The 16,252-nt window shown below is 51.1% G+C and overlaps 1 protein-coding gene across 1 annotated transcript in view; it reads left to right on the forward strand.

Annotated features, from left to right (window-relative positions):
* Nucleotides 1–14,957, forward strand: part of TMEM132A (transmembrane protein 132A) — a 48,642-nt gene extending 33,685 nt beyond the window's left edge. Inside the window, exons 8-11 of the mRNA XM_029574688.1 lie at nucleotides 1,454–1,653; nucleotides 4,708–4,987; nucleotides 6,616–6,807; nucleotides 12,286–14,957. Of these exons, the coding sequence (XP_029430548.1) occupies nucleotides 1,454–1,653; nucleotides 4,708–4,987; nucleotides 6,616–6,807; nucleotides 12,286–14,250 (2,637 nt within the window). The 3' untranslated portion in view covers nucleotides 14,251–14,957. The remainder of the gene's footprint in view (nucleotides 1–1,453; nucleotides 1,654–4,707; nucleotides 4,988–6,615; nucleotides 6,808–12,285) is intronic.
* The last annotated feature ends 1,295 nt before the right edge of the window (nucleotides 14,958–16,252 follow it).

Below are 16,252 nucleotides of genomic sequence, written 5' to 3' on the forward strand. Positions count from 1 at the left end.
GGGCATGTTGTTCCAGATGGTTGGCGCTGCTGTCGAGAAGGCTCGATCTTTGGTGGATGAGAGGTGTGTGAATTTGGCTGGGGGTGTGTGTAGCGTGCCCTTGTATTTTTCTCTGATGGGTCTGGATGAGAAGTGTAGTGTGAGTGGGTTGTGTAAATCGATGGGTGTTCTGTTGTAAATAGCTTTATGGATGATGGTGAGACACTTGTGTAGAATTCTGAAGTTTACTGGGAGCCAATGTAGGTTTTTCAGGATGGGTGTGATGTGGTCTCTTCTATTGGAGTTTGTTAAAATTCTGGCAGCCGAATTTTGTAGCATCTGAAGCGGTTTGGTGGAGGAAGCGGGAAGGCCTAGCAGAATGGAATTGCAGTAATCTAATTTGGAGAATATAATGGCCTGGAGTACCGATCTGAAGTCTTGAAAATACAGTAGCGGTTTGAGTCTTTTTAATACCTGAAGTTTGAAGAAGCAGTCTTTGGTTGTGTTGGTGATGAACTTTTTTAGATTTAGCTGGTTATCAATTATAACTCCGAGGTCTCTTGCTTGGTTGACCAGGGTTTGGGTGTGACTTGTGTGTAGGCTATCTTTGTGGTTGAGAGATATAAGGAGCATTTCTGTCTTGGACGTGTTGAGCACAAGGTTTAAGGTAGTAAGGAGGTCGTTGATTACTTGGAGGCAGTTGTCCCAAATTTCAGTGTTTTTGTAAGGGATTCGGTTATAGGGATCAGGATTTGGACATCGTCGGCGTAAAGATAGTGTTTGAGTTTAAGATTCGTAAGCAGCTGGCAAAGGGGGAGAAGGTATAGGTTGAATAGTGTAGGAGACAGAGAGGAGCCCTGAGGAACACCTCTTGTAGTGTTGATGAGCGGAGATTCCTTATTGTTGATCTTTACTTTGTAGCCTCTGTTCTTGAGAAAGGAGTCGAACCATTTGAAAGCCGTACCTGTTATCCCGATGTCCGAAAGTCATTTTAGTATTATTAAACATCAGTTCTGCATTCAACACACTGGATCATGCAGTATTGTTATCACGACTCAGAGAAATTGACATAGGTGGTAGAGTCATTAATTGGTTTGCTTCCTATCTGGCTAACTGAACATATCAAATCAGGATCAATTCATTTAATTCGTTTTGGCATTCCATACAATCTGGTGTTCCACAGGGTTCTGGTCTGTCCTCTGTACTCTTTCACGTCTATTTAACCCCATTATGCCGAATTCTAGGATAGCTAGGTGTGTCATGTAAGCTTGCCAGGTGCTTGTGACTTGGATTGGCCACTGTTGGGCATCAGGATGCTGAGCTTGATGGACCCTTGGTCTGACCCAGTATGGCAGATCTTCTGTTCTTATGCTGACGATATTCTGTTTTCTTTTTCATTGTGATCTGCCTGGCATAACTCTAACCAATTCTTTTCTCTTTCTCTTTTGGTCCTCTCTGCTTTCCTCGTAATCAGGTGACGGAGGCCTGTGATTTTGTCTATGTTGCGGGCAAGGAGAGCCGTGGGGCTCTCAGAATTCGAGTGGATTTCTGGTACGAGCGACTCTGGACGACTTTGCACTTCCGAGTCTGGGTCCCGCTGCTGCCACTACGTGTTGAGGTGTCAGATACCCATCTGGAGCAGATCCGAGGTTGGCGGGCAGCGACCCGGGACAGGTGAGTGCAGAAATCTTCATCCTCCCTACAGATCCCTTGAATGTACCGCTCAACCCCTCCTTAACCACTTCCTAGCAGATTCCCTTAGGGTTACTTTCAGCTCTGTCCTTACTCCTTCCCTGCAGAGGCCCTCAGGATGACTGCTCAGTCTCTCCCCAACCCTTTTTCTACAGAGTCCCTCAGAGGGACTATTTAGTACCCCTGCTTTCCTGAAGAGCCTCTGAGGGGGGGATAATCAGCACCTCCCCTATCCTTTCCCCGCCAGGCCCCTGAGAGGAACTGCTCAGCTCCCCCTCCCACATTCTTTTGCAGCTCGCTTGATCTTTCATGGCAGTTGTGTTAGAGGAACACTCACCTCTTCAACAGAGTCCTTGCTGTATAATATTACATTGCAAGAGAGCTTGCATTGCTTCACAGAATATACTTCTGTCCATGTGTCTTAGCAGATGATATGAAAATCTTGTTTTCTAGCGTGTAGCCAGATGGACCCAGGACCAATGGGTTATACTCCCCTGCCAGCAGATGGAGATGGAGTCCGGTTTCAAAGCTGACGTCGCCCTACATACACCCCTGCAGTGATCTCAGCCCTTCAGTATTTCTCCGTCTCCAGCAGATAGAGGACGTGCTTTCCCTATGGGGATCGCTGTACTTTTTGGAAGCAAAAAAAATTCTACTTTTAAATTGGAGAAAAGATTGAGCCCTACTCTGCTGCGGTGATACTTAAAGGTCCCTCTCCTAGTTGAGAATTCCTGAGGTGATTTCCGAGATCCCTCAGAGGTGTGCCTTGGTCCGGTAGCTGGTTCCCGGTGTGGACTTTGCTGCTCAAGCAGCTGAAAGGCAGTGGGTGCAGGAAGCAGAGCGTGGCGGTGACAGCCAAAGCCCTCTTCCCCCTAGCCGGAGACCGTCTCTGTGCTCAGCCGGTTAGCACTGAGCCCAGGTAAGTAAAAAAAAAAAAGAAGAGGATTTATCTCCCGACTCAGAGATGTTTTGGAGGGGTTTCAGTAAGACTTCCTCCCGTCTCCTTGCTCGGCGCTCCGTGCCGATGTCGTTCCCGATCCCATTGGGATAACGGGAAGTGGGCTTCTGAGTGGGTTGAGCAGTCCCCTGGTGGGCTAGGCCCCCCTTTAGGCTTGGTCGGCACACCTCGTGGTTGGCCGCGGCAGCATCATCTTGCGCGCGTCTTTGCGTGTGCTGTGTTGCCCATCATAGAGCGCACGCACTGTGCGCACAACTTACTAGACGCAGAATACAAGTAAAGCCAGGCACAAGGGTTGTGCATGCAACTCATTGCGGCCCGTGGAGGAGCCCGAAATCTGTGCGCATAAAATTTTAAGTGCGAGCCGACTGAACACGCAGTTACCATTGCCAATGGCTCTGGCAGCAAAGAAACACAAGCGCCTGTCTCTTTGCGCTGCTTGTCATATTAGGGTTGCACAGTCTGACCTGGATTCTTGCTTATTTAGGCACTGGGAGGAAGCCCAGGGAGAGTTGGCTTCCCCGGACTTTGCTAAGCCTGGCTCTTCCCATTTAGAGGATGGGTCAGCCACAGCCTTAACTGGAAGTACCCCTGACCTGAGTACCCCCGGGACTGGGTCATCCATGGGAGAGGGAAATTCGGCGGCACCTAACCCAGTACCTTTGGGCTGAGCATGGATCCAGCTGCCTTCTCTTGGGTGGAATTCTTTCAAGGCTTTCAAGTCTTCGTACAGGCACAGTTTGCTACCTCACTTACCCCTGTCCGGATGGAACCTCAGCCAGAGAGCCCTCCTCATGACAGACGGAAGCCTTCAGGTCTGGGGTGCACATGGAGCGATACAGAGGCATTATGACATTTTCCGTTTTATTCACCATTCCCTTTCTAATAATTCCCAACATTGTGTTTGCTTTTTTGACTGCCGCAGCACACTGAGCCGACAATTTCAATGTGTTATCCACTATGATGCCTAGATCTTTTTCCTGGGTGGTAGCTCCTAACATGGAACCTAACATCGTGTAACTACAGCAAGGGTTATTTTTCCCTATATGCATCACCTTGCACTTATCCACATTAAATTTCATCTGCCATTTGGATGCCCAATCTTCCAGTCTTGCAAGGTCCTTCTGTAATGTATCACAATCCACTTGTGATTTAACTACTCTGAATAATTTTGTATCATCCGCAAATTTGATAACCTCACTCCTCGTATTCCTTTCCAGATCATTTATATGTATATTGAAAAGCACCGGTCCAAGTACAGATCCCTGAGGCACTCCACTGTTTACCCTTTTCCACTGAGTTTCAATGTATCGGTTCTGTTAGAAACTTCCCAAGGACATGTTTTTTGGCTAGGGAAACCTTGCTTGTAACTTTAGCTTTGGAAATAGATAGGGGCTTGGTTTTGAAACCATTTTTTCAAGAATCTCTTTCCTTTTTAGGAGGTAGCGGGAGTGTTTGCCTGGACCTCTGTGAGCACGCACCTCTTCAGAGCAAATCTTTCCTTCACTGGGGAATCAATTTCTTTTTATAAGTCCATGCACTTGAAGATATTTCTTGATAAGGTTGCTTCTTAGTAGATCCCTAGCATCTGGTTGGATATAAGACAATTAAATCCAATATTAATTTTGTCTATTTTGCTCAGTCCCATGTTATCTGACCCTCCACGTATGGCCCTGAGGTTCTCTTGTGATAATATTTCATGTGGTTTATTTTTCTTTTTCGGTTCACAAGTTAACATTTCTTGTACTACAGTTTGTGGCTGTTGTACTTCTTGAAAATCTTACAAACAAAACAAAAAAAAAAGAACAGCCCAGAGTATAAGAAAGGTGCTGTTTTCCGCTGGATGTAGACAGAATAGAACAGAGGATCAAACAGAGCCAGTCCTGCCTGGAAGATAAAATAAATACAGCATTTAGAGTTTCACTAAGACAACTGTAAAAAAGCAAACAATGCTGAAAGTATTTTCAGAAATAAAAAGAAGTGAAAAACAATAGGGCAGTCACTGCAGTCCGAGCCGCCCCCATGTAGAGGCTTCTGGGTAAACCTTGCTTCATGTGATGTCTCTCTCTCTCTGGCAGGCTTTCTGACCTGGACCAAGCCGACGAGGATGGCACCGTGGAGAGAAAGGCCCGAGAGTGCCGTGCCCAGTACCAGCGGGCCAGCGTCCGCTTCCTGGCTCACTTTGTGGCGCACCCGTTGGACGGTGGCCGGCACGTGACGTACCTGCTGGGCTCTGATTGGCTGCTGGATGTCTCGCCCCTGCTGAGAGAGCACGCAAGAGCCAAGGACCCCCAGATAGCCGTGCTGGAGGAGGGGAGTGTTCTGATCGGCCGGGAGCCGGGCGTGACGTCGGTGGAGGTGAGCAGGGTTTGAGCGGTTAATCCTGTCCCTTGTTCCCGGAGCGTCCTCAGAAACACCATCGCTTCAGTTGCAAAACTTATTGCGGAAGCGAAAGGCAGGAGCCTCAAGTTTCTTGGGTGGTTTCTGGAGTTGCTCTAGATTTCTTACATTTCTGATCCTCTCCTTCGAAACGGGTGGAGGGGATCTCAAGTCTCCATGTCACTTTTCCATTTGGTGAATAATTTCACGATGACTTTTCACCAGAGAATTCGAAACGCAGTCTTATCACATAAAAACTTGCATAGTCTCGAGCAATGCAATGCATGCCAATAAAAAATAGTGCAAAATCAGTGAGATCGAAATTCAGCGCCACTTAGCCGATTAAGTTCTGATTTAAGTGGTGTGGTTTGAATATTTGGCCACGCTTAGTTAAACGCGTGGAGAGAAAACGCTTTAGTGCATGCAGAAATGCCTTGACGCAGGCGCTAAGTGCCATAACGCATGGCCTGGTGCAAAGTTTTAAAAGGGGAGGAGTCCAGGGCGGGATTTCTGAAAAAGTGGGCTGGCTTCACACTTTGCGAAGCCATAATGCACGTTATCGCCAAAAATACCTACACCTTTTTCAATTGCGTTAAACCGTGCGATACGAGTAGGGGGAGGGCCTGAGATGTGGGGGGGGGGGGGGGGAGAGAGAGAGAGCACCTCTAGGGGTGGCACCATAGTAAGCAGCTAGTAACTCGAGGTGAGGATTAGGTAGTAGTGTAGGGCTTAGGGGTCACTTTGACATGCAGAGTGAGACGTACGAGCAGAACAGTGCTCTCGTGAAGATTTGATGTCCTTCGCAGTGAGGAAACTCACACAAAGATGAGATTTGTACAATGTTTGAACCATGTGATGCCCCTTTTTCTACCACATGTGATATTTACAGCAATTTGATACATCTGGGCCTTAGCTGGATATTCAGCTGTATCCAGCTTAGGGGGTCATTCATTAAAACATGATGGGCAGTTATTGCGTGTGTTAGGGTGATAACGACCTAATGCACGCGATAACTACCGTATCGTGATGGTAAGATTTCAATTAGGGAAAGGGGCGGGGTAAAAAAAAATGTTTTCTGACGGTACCACAGCGGGCAATAATGTTTTGTTAGACATTATCGCCAGCGGTAGCGCCAGGAAATACCACCACCTTTGTCAGTGGCGCTACGGGGGCGATAGTGTGCGGTGTGGCCGCAGCCGCGGCGGGTGAAAAAAACGCACTGCTGCAATGTGGCCATCTGCACACTATCGCCCTCCTGCCCCTTTTCTGACCACGGCTCAATATTCCACTATATTTATATTTATATTGTAATGATGAATGTAGGCCTTGGTTAGCTGGCTAAGTCTAAGACAACTGGCCTATAGTTGGCAGGATAAACATCTGTCTAGCTAGAAGGCAGCTGAGCATATTCAGCAGGTGCCTGTGCCGCTGAATGTGCTCAGCTGAATGTGCCGGATAGGTTTCTCCAGCCAACTTGTTCCGCTGGACAGTGGCTGAATATTGGCCTCAATGGGTTTATACGACAGCAGAATAAGGTTTTTTTGCTCCACACATTTTGTGTACGGATGAAAATGTCAGGTTTTCACCCTGTTGCACTTTTGCTGCAGGTCCGTTCCCCGGTCTCTCACTCTGTCCTCGGGGAGCAGACAGTGGTGGTGTCGGAAGATAAGGTTTCCATCGCTGAACTGCGCACCCAGCTGGTGTCCGGGATCTCTCTGTCACTCAGCAGCATGGCGGGGTACAAAGGAGTGATTGTAGCTACGTGTCGGGCTCGGCGAGAACTGCAGTCCTACAAACAGGTGAGAGAGGGGCTGGGTGGAAGGGGAGCAGCCAGAACCGATGGCTGGCACCCTCCTGTCTGCTACCGTCCTGCTCTTCCTCCCTTCCCTTGCTAGGAGTTTGAGACGGACCAAATTTGACAGCGTGTTAGAAGCTAAGCTGAGGTAGGAAGGTATGAATGATGCAAAGAAGGTCATGCGTAGGCAATCCCATGCAAACATTTTACCGCGGCTGACTGAGAAGGTGGTCGGCTGCGATAAAATATCTACACCTCTTGGGAAAGCGGTAAATGTGAGGCAGGAAGCCTGGGACCCTAACGCGGATCCCAGGGCAAAAAAAAAAAAAAAGTGGCAAATGAGGAGGTTGAGGGGGAGGGGTCACTGCTGACCCCCTTCTCTTCCGGGGCCATCAGTTGAAGTGGCCTTGACTCCCCCCAAAATGTAAAGAAAAAAAATGCACCACGGTGTTAGGCCACAAGACAAAAGGATGCATCAAACTGCCAGAATGCTTTTTCGGGAGAGAGGCCCCCATTATCGTGGTGACATCCCCTGCAGTAAAACATCGTATAAAGCTGCAGTCCTGCATGGGCTCTAGGCCTAAGTTTGGTAAAGGTACAGTCAGGACAGAGAAATGTGCAACGATTGTTTAATGACGGTGCAACTTCCTTTCTATATATTTCAACAATGCTACTACAGCAAGAGGAAGCCGACTTGTGAATTGGAAGCAGGTATGCAGCTCCTGCAGCGACTGCCATGCAGCTCCACATAAAGAACCACGGGCCCACAGTGACTGCCATGCAGGTCCACGTAAAGAGCCACAGTTCCATAGGGACAACCATGCAGGTCCACGTAAAGAGCCGCAGCTCCACAGTGACAGCCATGCAGATCCATTTAAAGAGCCGCAGCTCCACAGGGACAGCCATGCAACTGCATATGAAGAGCCGCAGCCTTGTGGTGGTGGCCTTGCAGCTGATTATAATCACAGTCCCATATTTACAGCCATGCAGCTCCATATAAAGAGCCGCAGCTCCACAGTGACAGCCATGCAGATCGATGTAAAGAGCCGCAGCGCCACAGGGACAGCCATGCAGGTCCATGTAAAGAGCCGCAGCTCCCCAGTGACAGCCATGCAGCTGTATACAAAGAGCTGCAGTCCTGTAGTGATGGCTGTGCAACTGCATAAAACCGCAGTCCCGCCTTGACAGTCAGTGAACTCCCCGTAAAGAGCCGCAGCTCCATGTGAAGATCTGCGCTCCTGCAGTGACGGCCGTGCATGTCGCTCCATACCAGGGGCCACAGTCCTGCATCGGAACGGAGGTTCCCACATAGAATCGTCATTTTGCTTGTTTTGATTAACTGATCTCTGTCTGTTTGTTTGTTTTTAGGGATATTGCTTTGTATCCTCATTGAGGGGAAGCAGTTTATACATTTGAAAATAAAGAAAAATGTACAAGTACTGTTTTAAAATTATAAAAAAGGCAGTTTTACGTTAAAGCGGGTGATGTTTTCAAAATCATAACCTGAAATGGTGAGTGATGAGTTTTATTTGTATTAGTGGCCTTAGCAAAATGAATTACAACTTACCCCCAGATTCTCAAATCCTTACCTTTGGATATCCCTTGTCTTGCAAATGTCTGAGCCCCTCAGGGAAAAGCCAAACCTTATCTGCCAGAAGGGGGAGAGAGTTACCTGTGTGTAATCTCTATATCATCTCCACTAAAGATATGAAAGCTGCACAGTGAGCTTCCTGCCCTCACGGACTGCCAGCCAGACATCCAGCCCTCTGAGCCCTCACACCTGCCTATAGCCCTGCCTGCAGGATCCACTCCGGTTCCAGCCAGACATCCAGCCCTCCGAGCCCTCACACCTGCCTATAGCCCTGCCTGCAGGATCCACTCCGGCTCCATCCAGCCCTCTGAGCCCTCACACCTGCCTATAGCCCTGCCTGCAGGATCCACTCCGGCTCCAGCCAGACATCCAGCCCTCTGAGCCCTCACACCTGCCTATAGCCCTGCCTGCAGGATCCACTCCGGCTCCATCCAGACATCCAGCCCTCTGAGCCCTCACACCTGCCTATAGCCCTGCCTGCAGGATCCACTCCGGCTCCAGCCAGACATCCAGCCCTCTGAGCCCTCACACCTGCCTATAGCCCTGCCTGCAGGATCCACTCCGGCTCCATCCAGACATCCAGCCCTCTGAGCCCTCACACCTGCCTATAGCCCTGCCTGCAGGATCCACTCCGGCTCCATCCAGACATCCAGCCCTCTGAGCCCTCACACCTGCCTATAGCCCTGCCTGCAGGATCCACTCCGGCTCCAGCCAGACATCCAGCCCTCTGAGCCCTCACACCTGCCTATAGCCCTGCCTGCAGGATCCACTCCGGCTCCATCCAGACATCCAGCCCTCTGAGCCCTCACACCTGCCTTTAGCCCTGCCTGCAGGATCCACTCCGGCTCCAGCCAGACATCCAGCCCTCTGAGCCCTCACACCTGCCTATAGCCCTGCCTGCAGGATCCACTCCGGCTCCATCCAGACATCCAGCCCTCCGAGCCCTCACACCTGCCTATAGCCCTGCCTGCAGGATCCACTCCGGCTCCAGCCAGACATCCAGCCCTCTGAGCCCTCACACCTGCCTATAGCCCTGCCTGCAGGATCCACTCCGGCTCCATCCAGACATCCAGCCCTCTGAGCCTCACACCTGCCTTTAGCCCTGCCTGCAGGATCCACTCCGGCTCCAGCCAGACATCCAGCCCTCTGAGCCCTCACACCTGCCTATAGCCCTGCCTGCAGGATCCACTCCGGCTCCATCCAGACATCCAGCCCTCCGAGCCCTCACACCTGCCTATAGCCCTGCCTGCAGGATCCACTCCGGCTCCAGCCACACATCCAGCCCTCTGAGCCCTCACACCTGCCTATAGCCCTGCCTGCAGGATCCACTCCGGCTCCATCCAGCCCTCTGAGCCCTCACACCTGCCTATAGCCCTGCCTGCAGGATCCACTCCGGCTCCAGCCAGACATCCAGCCCTCTGAGCCCTCACACCTGCCTATAGCCCTGCCTGCAGGATCCACTCCGGCTCCAGCCAGACATCCAGCCCTCTGAGCCCTCACACCTGCCTATAGCCCTGCCTGCAGGATCCACTCCGGCTCCAGCCAGACATCCAGCCCTCTGAGCCCTCACACCTGCCTATAGCCCTGCCTGCAGGATCCACTCCGGCTCCATCCAGCCCTCTGAGCCCTCACACCTGCCTATAGCCCTGCCTGCAGGATCCACTCCGGCTCCATCCAGACATCCAGCCCTCCGAGCCCTCACACCTGCCTATAGCCCTGCCTGCAGGATCCACTCCGGCTCCAGCCAGACATCCAGCCCTCTGAGCCCTCACACCTGCCTATAGCCCTGCCTGCAGGATCCACTCCGGCTCCATCCAGCCCTCTGAGCCCTCACACCTGCCTATAGCCCTGCCTGCAGGATCCACTCCGGCTCCATCCAGCCCTCTGAGCCCTCACACCTGCCTATAGCCCTGCCTGCAGGATCCACTCCGGCTGCCGCCAGACATCCAGCCCTCCGAGCCCTCACACCTGCCTATAGCCCTGCCTGCAGGATCCACTCCGGCTCCAGCCAGACATCCAGCCCTCTGAGCCCTCACACCTGCCTATAGCCCTGCCTGCAGGATCCACTCCGGCTCCAGCCAGACATCCAGCCCTCTGAGCCCTCACACCTGCCTATAGCCCTGCCTGCAGGATCCACTCCGGCTCCAGCCAGACATCCAGCCCTCTGAGCCCTCACACCTGCCTATAGCCCTGCCTGCAGGATCCACTCCGGCTCCAGCCAGACATCCAGCCCTCCGAGCCCTCACACCTGCCTATAGCCCTGCCTGCAGGATCCACTCCGGCTCCAGCCAGCCCTCTGAGCCCTCACACCTGCCTATAGCCCTGCCTGCAGGATCCACTCTGGCTCCAGCCAGACATCCAGCCCTCTGAGCCCTCACACCTGCCTATAGCCCTGCCTGCAGGATCCACTCCGGCTCCAGCCAGACATCCAGCCCTCTGAGCCCTCACACCTGCCTATAGCCCTGCCTGCAGGATCCACTCCGGCTCCAGCCAGACATCCAGCCCTATGAGCCCTCACGCCTGCCTATAGCCCTGCCTGCAGGATCCACTCCGGCTCCAGCCAGACATCCAGCCCTCTGAGCCCTCACACCTGCCTATAGCCCTGCCTGCAGGATCCACTCCGGCTCCATCCAGCCCTCTGAGCCCTCACACCTGCCTATAGCCCTGCCTGCAGGATCCACTCCGGCTCCATCCAGCCCTCTGAGCCCTCACACCTGCCTATAGCCCTGCCTGCAGGATCCACTCCGGCTCCATCCAGCCCTCTGAGCCCTCACACCTGCCTATAGCCCTGCCTGCAGGATCCACTCCGGCTGCCGCCAGACATCCAGCCCTCCGAGCCCTCACACCTGCCTATAGCCCTGCCTGCAGGATCCACTCTGGCTCCAGCCAGACATCCAGCCCTCTGAGCCCTCACACCTGCCTATAGCCCTGCCTGCAGGATCCACTCCGGCTCCAGCCAGACATCCAGCCCTATGAGCCCTCACACCTGCCTATAGCCCTGCCTGCAGGATCCACTCCGGCTCCATCCAGCCCTCTGAGCCCTCACACCTGCCTATAGCCCTGCCTGCAGGATCCACTCCGGCTGCCGCCCGCATGAAGGCCGCTCATTTCTCTGATTCTTTCTAGCATTTTTTAAAAGCTTCGTTCCCGTTTGCCACAAAACATTTGTGCCTTATCTTACTGAACTGATATAAATCTCATTATTCTAAACCCTCGGGGGTTCCAGGTGCTGCTGTTTCACCCCCCAACCTTCAGGACCTGGGACCCCCAGACCCTAGAGCCCGTGACCCTGAACGTTGAGGCCTCCATGATGAGGGGAGAGGGGGTAACTCTCCCTCCTGCCTGGCACCGAGTGGTGATCTAGCACTGCCCAATGGTGAAGCTCGTTGTGAATTTGTCCTGGGTTGGGAGCCTTTGGAGGGAGAGAGGTGATAGGGAAGGGGGTTTCAGCGGGGTGCACAAGCTGCAGTCCATGTTGTGAAACAGTGTGGGTACTTTTGGAATTTGAAAATACTCTTTATGCAGGTAAAAGTGATCTACTCTGACACAAACCCTTGTTTTATGTGGTTTTCAAAATCTAGCCCTAGCTGTACATTCAACATTAGGGATAACTGAAAAACATGAAAATGAAAACCAAATCTTTCTCTTATTGTTTTTCTGCTTCACTGTTTCTTTTCCCCTTCTTTGTACTCTGTCATTGTCAAATTCTCTCTCTGCTGACCTGTCTCACTGCCTTTCAAATCTTCTCCTGCTCGCTCTCTGTCTGACAATTGCTCTCTTGATCTGTGTCTCCCTCTCTCTCTCTCTCCATCTGTCGCTTGCTCTCCTCGTCTCTCTCTCTCTGTTACTTGATCTATTTCACTTGTTATTTTGGTCTCTTTCTCGCACCAGGAATCCATCCTCAGTATCTGGTTTCAGTTCAGTGATCACACTATGGCTCCGATTGAGCTGTACAGCTGGCAGAACCTCAAACTGACCATCACATCTGCAGACCATCGTATGGTATCCATGAACCCAAATGTGGACTTCACACATCCTATGATCCTTGTGTCTGAGGGAGAAGGAGATGGACTCCTCCTACAGGTTGCCCTCCAAGCCCCTGAGCTTTGCCAGAAAGGGAAGCACCGGGGAAACCTAGCATCTGGGACCAGCTGGGTTCGAGTCCACGTTGATTCCAATGAAGGCAGGAAGAAGAACAAGAAGATAGGCTTGAAGTTCCCAACCATGTCAAACCTATCACTGGGTGACTTGGACCTGAAATCAGAGTCTCCTTTTCAAAAAGTTGAGGGAGCAATGCTGGATGAAGCCCCAACCCTTGCCGCTCAAAGCAAAATTGAAGTTAAAAAGGGCCGTGGGATTGTGCCGGATTCTGAAGCTGTCCCCTACCCTCCAGTGTGGAAGTTTGACCTTGGCAGAAGTAGAGATCGCTTTTCTTCCTCCGAGTCACCACACTCGGGTAGCATGGATAACTATGACGATGATGATGATGACGCCGATGCCATCATAAAGGCACCGCAGCCCGTCACTGATCTAGAGATTGGCATGTATGTTCTTCTGGGAGTTTTCTCTCTCGCCATCCTCATCTTCCTTATCAACTGCATTACCTTTATGCTTCGTTACCAGCGCAAAAAGGCACCGGAGACAGATGAAGCTCCAACTTCACAACCACACAACTGGGTGTGGCTTGGAACAGACCAGCAGGAATTGAGCCGGCAACTGGATCTTCGCAACCAGGGCCAGGAGCGTCGTCATCCTGGGGACACAAAGCAGGGGAGAGTGGCAGGTGAACACTGTGATGAGGGTGCTCCAAAAGCAGGGGAACAGGGGAGAGCGCTGGAGACTGTAGATGAGAAACAGAAAGACCTGCATGGGACTCTGGTGGCAGAATGTGGAGTTGGGGTAGTGGGGAGTTCAATAGGGGGAACTCAAGTTGGGTCCCAGGACACCCAACTAGGGGATCCCATAAACATGACCAACACTTTCCACCCTTTGCAGGCAAGCATGGATGTGGGACTTGTAAACCTATCTCAAGGCAATTTAAATTCACACTTTTACAGCACCCTGCTTCGCAAAGAGTTGAATAAGCCAATGTCCGACACCCTGTCTCAGGAGTGGAGCTCTCAAGGCTCCAACATGCTGTCTCGAAAAGAGCTGAATATGCCAGTGTCGGGCATCTTATCTCGCAAAGAGCTGAATATGCCAGGGTCTGGCACCTTTCCTCGCAAAGAGCTGAATATGCCAGGGTCTGGCACCTTGTCTCGCAAGGAGCTGAATATGCCAGTGTCTTGCACATTGTCTCGCAAAGAGCTAACTATGCCAGAGCCTGGCACCCTGCCTCAGGAGGAACTACATTCCCAAAGCTCCAACAATCTGACTCGCCAGGAGCTGAATTTTCCAATGTCTGGTGCCCTATTTCCAAAAGAACTGAGCTCCCAAGACTCCATCACCCTGTCTCGCAAGGAGCTGAATATGCCAGTGCCTGCCACCCTGTCTCGCATGGAGCCGGGCTTCCCAAGCTCCAACACCCTGTCTTGCAAGAAGCAGAACGTGCCAGCGTCTGGCATACTGGCTCGGAAGGAGCTGATCTCCCAGGGCTCCCGAGCCATGCCGCCGAAAAAACTGGGTTCCCAGGGCTCCCGCCGCCTGTTTCCGGAGCTGGAATCACAAGTTCCTAGACGCAAAAGGGCAGAATTTGTGACCTTTTCACCCCGTATCTCAGATGGTTCGCTCTCGGCCCCGGTTCAGTCCATCCTGGTGGCAAGCGAGGAAGATATTCGGTGGGTTTGTGAGGACATGGGACTAAGAGACCCAGAGGAGCTTCAAAACTACATGGAGAGGATTAGGGGGAGTTCATAAGTCCTGTGTGGGTTCATAATGTCATTTTCTCTCTGAAGTTGATGTATGTTCCCCGCACTACAAACGTAGGGAAATTATTCTGATCTGCATCCAAGAAACACTGCCAGCTGGTGAAGGCCTCCAGCCTTCTTAGGGATTGTCTTAGAGACTGGGGACAGAATCGTGATGGTTGTGTTAATGTCTCAGGGGCTCTACCAGCCAGCATTAGAATTCAAATAAGCTTTTTTTCCACTTAGAGGAATGCAGAACACTTAAGAAAAGATCCTTTCTGTTTAATCTGATTGGACCAGTCTTGATCAGGATGCTGAAGGTGGAGACTTTTTTTGGGGGGGAGAAATGTTGTGAATTGAATTTAAAGGGGGTGAAAGTGCTAGAAAATATAAACCATTGCATTTCTTTTATTCTCCGTCATTTTTCTTTTGGTTGTTTGCTGCTGCAGAACTGATATTTTCTCTGGAGATGCAGTTCTGTCCCCTCCTTCCAGCAAGGGCCAGCCGGAGTCTTCCGGACCCTCTCGCACTCCACGCGCACCCCCTGACGGTGCCCGTTAACTAATTTATTACCACACTCACATCCAGTGTGCACAGCTACCACTTAGTTCTGTTTTTGTATTTGATAGTTTTAAAAAGAAGCTCCTAATGGTTTAGTTATTTATATAAAACCTTTTGGCTCTTTCAGTGTTAATAAAGTTTAAAAATGTTTTCTAATGCTCTGTTTTCCTCCATTGGTTTTATTCTTTCTGCCTCCTTTTTTTTTTGCATGAAGAGACGGAGAACTCAGAACCTTAGATAGAGGTTTCAGAGATGATTAGTGGGCTTGTGACCTAAATAATTATTAATGTTGTTATTTATTGTATTTAATAAACCGTTTGCAATCTAAGAATCCTCCTGCCGCACGATGGAAAATAGGTTTTTCAGAACCAAGAACAGCTTCAGGTGATTCAGGGAAATTGCTGGGCATTGACTAAGCATTCAGGATCCACCATGTGTAGGGACCTTCATTTTTGGATTTTATTTGTTTTATTTTTCCTAGGAATTATCAAGGTTTATTTTCACATGAATAAAAGCAGGAGGAAAATCAGTGGGAAAAAATGTACTCGGCATTTTTCCAGGTGAATATTGGAGCTTAGTTTGGTGGTCAGAAAAGTGAGCACAGGGGAATGGAGATGAGGAAGGATATGGGGTGCTGAGGAGAGAGATGGGGAGAGAGGTGAGAAAAGGGGAAGGGGATAGAGGTGGGATGATAAAAAGGAAAGAGGAGAGATCTGAAGGGGAGGCAGGAGAGAAGGAGGAGAGAGGTCTGGGGTCCAGGAAACAAATGTCTGCTCCTAAGAAGAGCAATGAAGGCTCTGCGGCCTCAGCATAATTTACGTGTAATGATTTGTTGATCACAGGACAGTCCCGTGAGCCGTTTCGCTCATCCCAGGGTCCTTCCTCGCTGCAGTAGGGACGCCAGCACTCACTAATCCTCCCTGCTGCCGGCACTGCCTCTGGACACGTTTGCTGACTGCGCACTGAGCCTCGTAAGCCATGCAGTGGGAAAGCCCGCCAGAGGGCCTTTTGATGGCATCAGCCGAGTCCTATTTAAAGCCCATCCCAGTGCTCCATCGATACCTCAGCAATGAACCTTCTGCTTTGCAGTGTGTGTTGCCTTATGTTCCTGCATTCCTGTACCTTGCCTCGTCCAGCCTTGCCTCGTCCAACCTTGCCTTCCAGCCTTGTCTCATTGAGAGGACTTAGCCGCGAGGGATCCCTGGCCGGATCCATTGCGGCCTGCTTACCGTCCACGAAAGGACTGAGACCTCTCCGAGGTTTGCCGCTGGCCCGCCCCAGATACTCTATTTTGGCGAACACGCCGCTGACTCCGAAAACGAGAGCAGGTCGGGAGAAACCCTCTAGGTCCTTTCGGCTTATCTTCTGGCAACTTGTGCACCTTATTGTCACTCAGAGACTCGATTAAGTTGTTCCAAGTCCTCACCAAAGAGGAGCTTTCTTTGAAAGGG

This window comes from Rhinatrema bivittatum, chromosome 13, assembly GCF_901001135.1.
Source record: "Rhinatrema bivittatum chromosome 13, aRhiBiv1.1, whole genome shotgun sequence".
Classification (NCBI taxonomy): Eukaryota; Metazoa; Chordata; class Amphibia; order Gymnophiona; family Rhinatrematidae; genus Rhinatrema; species Rhinatrema bivittatum.